At 48.4% G+C, this 9,558-nt stretch overlaps 1 protein-coding gene across 3 annotated transcripts; it reads right to left on the reverse strand.

Annotated features, from left to right (window-relative positions):
- Positions 1-3,753: 3,753 nt before the first annotated feature.
- FMOD (fibromodulin) lies at positions 3,754-8,871 on the reverse strand. 3 transcript variants are annotated; one of them, XM_029574189.1, is made up of 4 exons: positions 7,960-8,871; positions 7,187-7,299; positions 4,986-5,916; positions 3,754-4,433 (listed from the first exon to the last, which is right to left on the reverse strand). In XM_029574189.1, the coding sequence occupies exons 3-4, from the start codon at positions 5,893-5,895 to the stop codon at positions 4,282-4,284; spliced, it is 1,062 nt and encodes a 353-aa protein (XP_029430049.1). In that variant the 5' UTR covers positions 5,896-5,916; positions 7,187-7,299; positions 7,960-8,871; the 3' UTR covers positions 3,754-4,281. The 3 variants fall into 3 exon arrangements, with proteins under 3 accessions (XP_029430049.1, XP_029430050.1, XP_029430048.1); XM_029574190.1 differs by having other exon boundaries at positions 7,187-8,871; XM_029574188.1 differs by lacking the exons at positions 7,187-7,299; positions 7,960-8,871 and having other exon boundaries at positions 4,986-6,513.
- Between the last annotated feature and the right edge of the window lie 687 nt (positions 8,872-9,558).

A 9,558-nucleotide genomic window follows, 5' to 3' on the forward strand; every position in this document is an offset into this window, starting at 1 on the left:
ATGCAATATGTCTGGCATAACTGGGACTAGAACCCACCTTGAATTTATACCAGATCTGCTAATTTGACCAAGGAAGTTTCACAAAAAGCCCTTTGTCTTGTTACAGTGCACTGCTATCTTCACAATCTCTGCATGCACTACTAGGTATGTAATGTAACATTTTTTTCAGAGATTGTGAAAAATGCTAAACTGACAGCACTGGAAAGCAAAGTCCTTCGTTTACCTAAAGCACAGGCAGTGGCGATGCAACCTTCCCAACGCTGCCCTGCCTGCTGTGTCTGCACAATCAGGGGCCTCTCTACAAATAGTACTAGGGTCGGTGGTAGTGGTGCCAGTCACTGTGAGATTGTGATGGTGCTTTTAATGATGTGCACCTACGTCCACTGGGATCTCATTTCACATGGTTCAGGAAATGGCTTTCAGGTGTTAATGACCTGAGCTGCTGAAAGACTCTGTAACCCAAGGCCAATCCCCTGAGCCATTAATTCCTGCAATTAGATGCAGATTAGGCTGTAGATCTAACCAGCATTTTTAAGTGAAAGGAAGCTCTGATCTGGCCACAAGGTATTTTCTTCCCTGTGAAGGTTCACTGTCATCTCACAAACTTGGCAGTTTCAGTTCTCAAGAAAGTCATTAGAAATCATTACCTCGCTGTTAACCAATCAACATCCTCCTGTAGTGAGTCTTATATGCAGACTCTTGCTGTCACCATTAGCTCCCTGGGGGGGCATTACAGAATCATTACCTTGACAGTAGGAGGGGGAGGGGACACCATCTTTGTTTCAAATAGCTTTCAAAATAAAATGCACTTTTATTCCAGGAAATGTGAATGGTTTAGAATATCTACACAGAGATATACGTATGTACATACATAGAAGAGACTACAAGCAAGTAACTGGATAGTAAAAAGCATGGCCTCCTGCCTTAGCTATCTATGTCACTGGCGTGGCGCAGACAGAGGGGCGCGTCTGCTGGGAGGTTAGATATCTATGTCACTGGCGTGGCGCAGGCAGAGGGGCGCGTCTGCTGGGAGGTTAGATATCTATGTCACTGGCGTGGCGCAGGCAGAGGGGCGCGTCTGCTAGTAGGTTAGATATCTATGTCACTGGCGTGGCACAGGCAGAGGGGCGCGTCTGCTGGGAGGTTAGATATCTATGTCACTGGCGTGGCGCAGGCAGAGGGGCGCGTCTGCTGGGAGGTTAGATATCTATGTCACTGGCGTGGCGCAGGCAGAGGGGCGCATCTGCTAGTAGGTTAGATATCTATGTCACTGGCGTGGCGCAGGCAGAGGGGCGCGTCTGCTGGGAGGTTAGATATCTATGTCACTGGCGTGGCGCAGGCAGAGGGGCGCATCTGCTAGTAGGTTAGATATCTATGTCACTGGCGTGGCGCAGGCAGAGGGGCGCGTCTGCTGGGAGGTTAGATATCTATGTCACTGGCGTGGCGCAGGCAGAGGGGCGCGTCTGCTGGTAGGTTAGATATCTATGTCACTGGCGTGGCGCAGGCAGAGGGGCGCGTCTGCTGGGAGGTTAGATATCTATGTCACTGGCGTGGCGCAGGCAGAGGGGCGCGTCTGCTAGTAGGTTAGATATCTTATGACACTGCGTGGCGCAGGGCAAAGGGGCGCATCTGCTGGGAGGTTAGATATCTATGTCACTGGCGTGGCGCAGGCAGAGGGGTGCGTCTGCTGGTAGGTTAGATATCTATGTCACTGGCGTGGCACAGGCAGAGGGTCGCGTCTGCTGGGAGGTTAGATATCTATGACACTGGCGTGGCGCAGGCAGAGGGGCGCGTCTGCTGGGAGGGTAGATATCTATGACACTGGCGTGGCGCAGGCAGAGGGGCGCGTCTGCTGGGAGGGTAGATATCTATGACACTGGCGTGGCGCAGGCAGAGGGGCACGTCTGCTGGTAGGTTAGATATCTATGTTGCTGGCGTGGCGCAGGCAGAGGGGCGCGTCTGCTGGGAAGTTAGATATATATGACACTGGCGTGACGCAGGCAGAGGGGTGCGTCTGCTGGGAAGTTAGATATATATGACACTGGCGTGACGCAGGCAGAGGGGCGCGTCTGCTGGGAGGTTAGATATCTATGTCGCTGGCGTGACGCAGGCAGAGGGGCGCGTCTGCTGGGAGGTTAGATATATATGACACTGGCGTGACGCAGGCAGAGGGGCGCGTCTGCTGGGAGGTTAGATATCTATGTCGCTGGCGTGGCGCAGGCAGAGGGGCGCGTCTGCTGGGAGGTTAGATATCTATGTCGCTGGCGTGACGCAGGCAGAGGGGCGCGTCTGCTGGGAGGTTAGATATCTATGTCGCTGGCGTGGCGCAGGCAGAGGGGCGCGTCTGCTGGGAGGTTAGATATCTATGTCGCTGGCGTGGCGCAGGCAGAGGGGCGCGTCTGCTGGGAGGTTAGATATCTATGTCGCTGGCGTGGCGCAGGCAGAGGGTCGGGTCTGCTGGTAGGTTAGATATCTATGTCGCTGGCGTGGCGCAGGCAGAGGGGCGCGTCTGCTGGGAAGTTAGATATATATGACACTGGCGTGACGCAGGCAGAGGGGCGCATCTGCTGGGAAGTTAGATATATATGACACTGGCGTGACGCAGGCAGAGAGGCTCATCTGCTGGGAAGTTAGATATCTATTTCGCTGGCGTGGCGCAGGCAGAGGGGCGCGTCAGCTGGGAGGTTAGATATCTATGTCGCTGGCGTGACGCAGGCAGAGGGGCGCATCTGCTGGGAGGTTAGATATCTATGTCGCTGGCGTGGCGCAGGCAGAGGGGCGCGTCTGCTTGGGAGGTTAGATATCTATGTCGCTGGCGTGGCGCAGGCAGAGGGGCGCGTCTGCTGGGAGGTTAGATATCTATGTCGCTGGCGTGGCGCAGGCAGAGGGTCGGGTCTGCTGGTAGGTTAGATATCTATGTCGCTGGCGTGGCGCAGGCAGAGGGGCGCGTCTGCTGGGAAGTTAGATATATATGACACTGGCGTGACGCAGGCAGAGGGGCGCATCTGCTGGGAAGTTAGATATATATGACACTGGCGTGACGCAGGCAGAGAGGCTCATCTGCTGGGAAGTTAGATATCTATGTCGCTGGCGTGGCGCAGGCAGAGGGGCGCGTCTGCTGGGAAGTTAGATATATATGACACTGGCGTGGCGCAGGCAGAGGGGCGCATCTGCTGGGAAGTTAGATATATATGACACTGGCGTGACGCAGGCAGAGAGGCTCATCTGCTGGGAAGTTAGATATCTATTTCGCTGGCGTGGCGCAGGCAGAGGGGCGCGTCAGCTGGGAGGTTAGATATCTATGTCGCTGGCGTGACGCAGGCAGAGGGGCGCATCTGCTGGGAGGTTAGATATCTATGTCGCTGGCGTGGCGCAGGCAGAGGGGCGCGTCTGCTGGGAGGTTAGATATCTATGACGCTGGCGTGGCGCAGGCAGAGGGGCGCGTCTGCTGGGAGGTTAGATATCTATGTCGCTGGCGTGGCGCAGGCAGAGGGTCGGGTCTGCTGGTAGGTTAGATATCTATGTCGCTGGCGTGGCGCAGGCAGAGGGGCGCGTCTGCTGGGAAGTTAGATATATATGACACTGGCGTGACGCAGGCAGAGGGGCGCATCTGCTGGGAAGTTAGATATATATGACACTGGCGTGACGCAGGCAGAGAGGCCGCATCTGCTGGGAAGTTAGATATCTATGTCGCTGGCGTGGCGCAGGCAGAGGGGCGGGTCTGCTGGGAAGTTAGATAATATGACACTGGCGTGACGCAGGCAGAGGGGCGCATCTGCTGGGAAGTTAGATATATATGACACTGGCGTGACGCAGGCAGAGAGGCTCATCTGCTGGGAAGTTAGATATCTATTTCGCTGGCGTGGCGCAGGCAGAGGGGCGCGTCAGCTGGGAGGTTAGATATCTATGTCGCTGGCGTGACGCAGGCAGAGGGGCGCATCTGCTGGGAGGTTAGATATCTATGTCGCTGGCGTGGCGCAGGCAGAGGGGCGCGTCTGCTGGGAGGTTAGATATCTATGTCGCTGGCGTGGCGCAGGCAGAGGGGCGCGTCTGCTGGGAGGTTAGATATCTATGTCGCTGGCGTGGCGCAGGCAGAGGGTCGGGTCTGCTGGGAAGTTAGATATATATGACACTGGCGTGACGCAGGCAGAGAGGCTCATCTGCTGGGAAGTTAGATATCTATGTCGCTGGCGTGGCGCAGGCAGAGGGGCGCGTCTGCTGGGAAGTTAGATATATATGACACTGGCGTGACGCAGGCAGAGAGGCTCATCTGCTGGGAAGTTAGATATCTATGTCGCTGGCGTGGCGCAGGCAGAGGGGCGCGTCTGCTGGTATTGCATTCTGTTGAATTATGTTTCCATCCAGCCTCAGGACTTGGATTCTGGAGAAATTTGTGATGTCGACAACCTTGCAGAAACTGCCAATGGAGAATTCTGTGGAGAGAAAAATGAAACGGAAAGGAAAAAAAAATAAGATAAAAACTTTCTAGCTTTAGAATGATTTCATTCTGCTTTGTAAAGGAAATGTGAAATCATCTTGGGAAGGGCACAGTGCTGATGAACTAATGGTCCTCCTCCATCAGTGACAGGATAGTAAAATGATTCGCCAATAGTTCAAGCTTAAAGTGCACCTAAAACATAAGTGTTGTGTGATAGTGACTAAGCTACACTTTCTTCAGATACATTTTATATTCAGAAGATTTACACAAAACACAATATTCCAGATGGCATTATTGCTTCTTTCATACCTAAAAAACAATTCCTAGGATAGAGTCAGGAATAATCTAAGGAAATATTTTTTAAAGAAAAAGGGTAGTAGATGCTTGGAAGAGGCTGCCCGTGGCAGTGATGGAGAGAAGGAAAGGGGATATGTAAGGGAGCGATGGGCGCTGTGGAGCTGAGCAGTAGGTGTGGATGGGCAGCAGGCAGACTGTAGGGTCTTTTCCCGCCTTTATGTTTCTGTCATGAGAGCACCAAACCTCTTACCTGCTATTCGGTTGCCTTGGAGATAGAAGTGCTCCAGCCTGGTGCTGACAGAAGGAATCCGCTGGAGCCTGTTATAGGAGAGATCCAGTTCAAGCAAACTGGTTGTGTTGAAGGTACTGGAAGGGACCCCATCATTAGTCAGATGGTTGTGGGAGATCCTCACGTACTGCAGCTGGGGGAGCGCCCTGAAGTAATCGGTAGGGATTGTGCTGACTTGGTTGAATTCCAGGTAGAGCTGCTGTAGAGAGTTTGGCAGGCCTTCAGGGATTTTCCTGATATTGTTGTTGCTTAGGTCAAGGAGCACCAAGGATTTTAGCCATTTGAATGCTCCTCCTACATCCTGGATCTGATTGTCATGAAGATGGAGGGCGGTAAGGTTCTCTAAACCCTCCAGAACATCACTTGGGATCCTGCTCAGCTGGTTTGAAGAGAGATGAAGCTCCCGCAAGGATCTTGGAAGATTGCTGGGCACCACAGTGATGTTGTTGTTATCCAGGTACAGCCTCTCCAGATTTCTCAGTTTGGAGAAGACCTTCCTGCCTAGGTTCTTACTACTAATCTGGTTCTTATTCAACACCACCCACATCAAACCTGTGGCATTTTCAAAGGCGCCATCTTGGACTGAGGTAATCTGGTTGTTGTGAAAGTAAGCATACTTCATCCTTGAGGGCACATAAGGCATGTGTTTCAAGTTGCGACTGTCACAGTACATAGCTGTGGGGAAGCTGGGTGGGCAATCACATTCCAGGGGGCAGTCCTGGGAGGCTGGTGCTCTGTCTTCCTCATAAAACGAATCATAATTATAAAACTGGTTTTGGACATAGGAAAGCCACCAGAGTCGGTCATCCTCGTACTGGCACAGAGTCACCTCCCATAGCGAAACAATGATTAGTATTGAAACCCACTTCATTCTGCAGAGAATGTGACGTTCCTGCAAAGAGACAAACACTGACAGGAGAAAAGGGACCCACAGCAAAACAGAAATCAGCGGCAACAATGAATATGACAAAGACTGACCAAGACAATCCATCGGATCAGAACACCATGTCGCAGAGTGGCCTCTCTCCTTTCCCAATGTGGGCCTGTGTAACTTCCTCAGAGATTTGAGATTTTGGTGTCCATAGGTACAGGATCTTTGTGGTCCCTCAGAGACCAGCAGGGGACAGAACCCAGTTTGGGGCACCTTCAGAATTTGGCGGCCACGGCAATCTGCCTGTGATCTCATTTAATATGTGAATGGCATGCAGCAGGCGGTGTGGTCTCCTTTCTGAGGCCCTGAAAGAGCTGCGGCTCACCTTACACTCACTGAGCTGCAGGCTTCCTATCCCCCCTGGCCATGCTGCTGGCTGGCGTGATGGTAAGGAAGGAGAAACGACGCACAATAGCATGATTCAGTGCCTGGGAGGAGGTGGGGATATGTTTTTCCATATTCTGTACATCAGTAGCAGAGACTAGAGATGCCTTGTATTGAATTTATTTAGTGTTAGTGCCAGAGGGGCTTAGATGAATGGCAGAATATTTTGCTGGGGGCCCCCATGAACCCCGACTCACTTCTCTGCAGGATATCCAAGTATAGGGGTCCCTGCTTTCTCAGACTAGATCAGTGTGGGGACTGCTTGGTAATGGGAGCGCCTCTCTCAGAATATCTCAAAATGCAGGATCCTTTTTCGACTGGAAATTGGATCCTGTAAAGGAGCCCCTGTACTGGAGTTATTTACTTATTTATTTAAAACATCTTCTATTCTACTTTATTCAATCCATTCTATGAGGATTTCAAATCCACAATCACAAAATAAAAAGAGACAATAAAACAAACAATAAATAAAATCATGAGACAAGGAGCATTGCCATACCAAAAGCTTTCATCCTGATCTCTTTCTTCTTTATTTTACAATTATTTATAAACTGCTTTCCAAATCACCCAAAGCAATGTATAAGAAATAATCAAATAATAACATGATAAAATAATTAAACAAAATTAACAAAATAAATACAAATTAAATAAAAAAAATCAAACATCCCTTAGCTTAATAAAGAATCCATGCAACCAGATACTTGTTGATTCTCTTTTTTTTTTGGTTAATGCTAATATGCAAGCTAATATACAACAATTCCCCTGATCAGTCAAAGCACTATTATGCTTTAGTACAAAAAAAATAAATCGGATTTTTAACTAATTCGATACAGAGAAATGAACTTACCAAGTGAGCCTTGTTCTAGCAATGCTTCTGCCTCTGCTGCTCTGCTCTTCTGGCAGTTTTTAAAGTGCAGATATGTGTGTTTGCCTCTGTCCTCCGTTGCCAGTCTTGCTGCCCTGGAGTTTTAATCAAACATTGCTCTAACAGTCCAGAACTGTTTTTTCTACCTCTTTATAATAACCTCATGACTCCACGTCCACTAATCAGCCTCCATGGAAAGAAATACCCTGTTGCTGGCCTGCTTGGTATTACAAGTAAGTTCATTTTCTCCTCTCTTCCCTTCATTCACACGTTGCCAATTTAAACCTTCCTCTGTATGGCACATTCACAGGAATGGATGGGTTTTACAGTCTGCTATTCATTGCCTGCCATTCCCATTTGAGGAACTGAGGTCTTGCTAAAATTCTGCTTAGGTGAAGTTCGACATTATGTCCATTACAATAATTAATTACTTCATCCTTAACACTTTGCTTTGCCACAGGAGTAACATGATAAATCCAGCAATAAATCTGCAGGAAAACTTTAAACGTCGGACCTCTGTTGCTGATGAGCGAGATTTCTTGCATATAATGCAGTATTTCTCATATTTAATAGGGTCATAAACGATTGCTGTGATTAGGAAAGTGGTTGTCTTCCTGCAGGAAGGTCACAGTATTCATTATTGTGCAATCACAGCAGTAATACTGACCAAGAAAATGTTATGCCCACAGGTCCTGAATACTAGGGTAGAGGCTGCCCCAGAGGCAGCAAATATTCTTCCAGTTCATGACTCTTACCAGAAATCCTGGTTTGTACCATGGTGAGTATTCCAGGATGCCTGCATCTCTCAGCACAATATACATTCACGTTCCTTTCTTTCCAAGTGAAACCTCCTGCATGCTAGACTCAGTTCTCTTGCTACAGTTTGTACTAAGTGTTAGAGGATAAGAAGACACATGTATCAAGGCTTAGACATAAGGAATACATTTTCCTGAAATGATGAAAAACAATTTTGGGAATCCTGTCTCTCTAGCGAGCAGGAGCACAATCAGCAGCTGCCATTCGGGCTGAATAATCCATTCATGTCTGCCACCTGGTGGACTGTGGCTGTAAGTGCAGTAGACATTTGATAAAAAAAAACCAAAACCGACCAGAACATTAAGCGAATGAAATCCTAAAACATAACATCTGTAGGCATAGATTTTCTAAAGCAAATACTTCTTTGTGTGTAATTTTCACCCTAAGCAGCCCAATAGCTGACCACTTCTTAAGCACCAAAATGTATATATTTAGCTCTAGTCAATTTTTCAAGCGTTCAATTTATTTCCTAATTTCCAAAGTTACACATTATACCCTTTGAACATTGACCCATCCGATCATTTCCAGGATTAGAGGAAATACCTTCAAAGTCATGGCCAGGGGAGGAGGGATCCCCTCCAAGGTTGTGGCTGGCCAAGAATGACTTGTGCAGAAGAAGTAGCTTCAGCCCCACTGGCATGGCCTGCTGGTGCCCCCTGAGACTGGCACCCCAGACAGCCACCGGCCTGGCCCGCCTCTTCCACCTGAAAGTATGATACACAGCGCCACCAAGCTTCCCACGTCAAAGTGCCACAGCAAATCTCTCCCAGCACAATGCTCTCTCCTACCAGGGCATTCAAAATTCAACCAACCTCAAACCCTCTCTCACTAATTCCTGCTGAATATTTATCATACTATTACCATTCACAACTGTGTCATATTTATTCATTTGATTACCTATGTACCGTTTCATAGTCTTATTTTTTCACTTGCTATTCTAATGTATCAATAGGCTGAAATGTAAATATTGTGCTGTTCAATTTCTCCCCTTCCATCCCAAGTTTATTTTCCTTGTTTTTTGTAACTTTCCCTCTCCCTTTTTCTGATTCACTGTATTTAAAGTTCAAGGTTCTTATTGAAAAAAATTTTTTTTACGTTACGTTATGCTTTACACTCCTTGTTATTTGTAAACCGGGTTGATGTGATGCCTATCATGAAACTCGGTATAACAAAAACAATAAATAAATAAATAAATAAATAAATAAAATCTCAGCAGCACTTCCTTAACAGAGCATTCATTGTCCTGCAGCTCTGCCACCTGACTCCCTTCACTTTTTTAAGTCTTAATGAGTCTGGATGCTACAAGAACAGTAACAGCAGACACAAATAGAATTTAATTGACTTCATCCTGAGATAGAGAACAACACCAAAGAAGGAGCCATGGCAGAAACATTTCCCAAAGCTCAGCCGCCTGGTCCCACTCTCTGCCGCCACTGGGAAACGAATGACACTGCAGCTCTGTAATCTGCATCCTGAAACCTAAGTGTAATTAATGGTGCTCTCTGGGAAGAGCCTGCCTGAGGGCTGGGACAGTTCTG

This window comes from Rhinatrema bivittatum, chromosome 12 (genome assembly GCF_901001135.1).
Source record: "Rhinatrema bivittatum chromosome 12, aRhiBiv1.1, whole genome shotgun sequence".
Lineage (NCBI taxonomy): Eukaryota > Metazoa > Chordata > Amphibia > Gymnophiona > Rhinatrematidae > Rhinatrema > Rhinatrema bivittatum.

Bases quoted from the DNA above. Each gene is read 5' to 3' on its own strand.
- FMOD (XM_029574188.1), bottom strand. From the start codon at position 6,210: ATGAGATCACAGGCAGATTGCCGTGGCCGCCAAATTCTGAAGGTGCCC. The intron at 4,434-4,985 runs GTAAGAGGTTTG...TTCTCTCCACAG, and splicing joins CCAAGGCAACCGAATAGCAG to AATTCTCCATTGGCAGTTTC.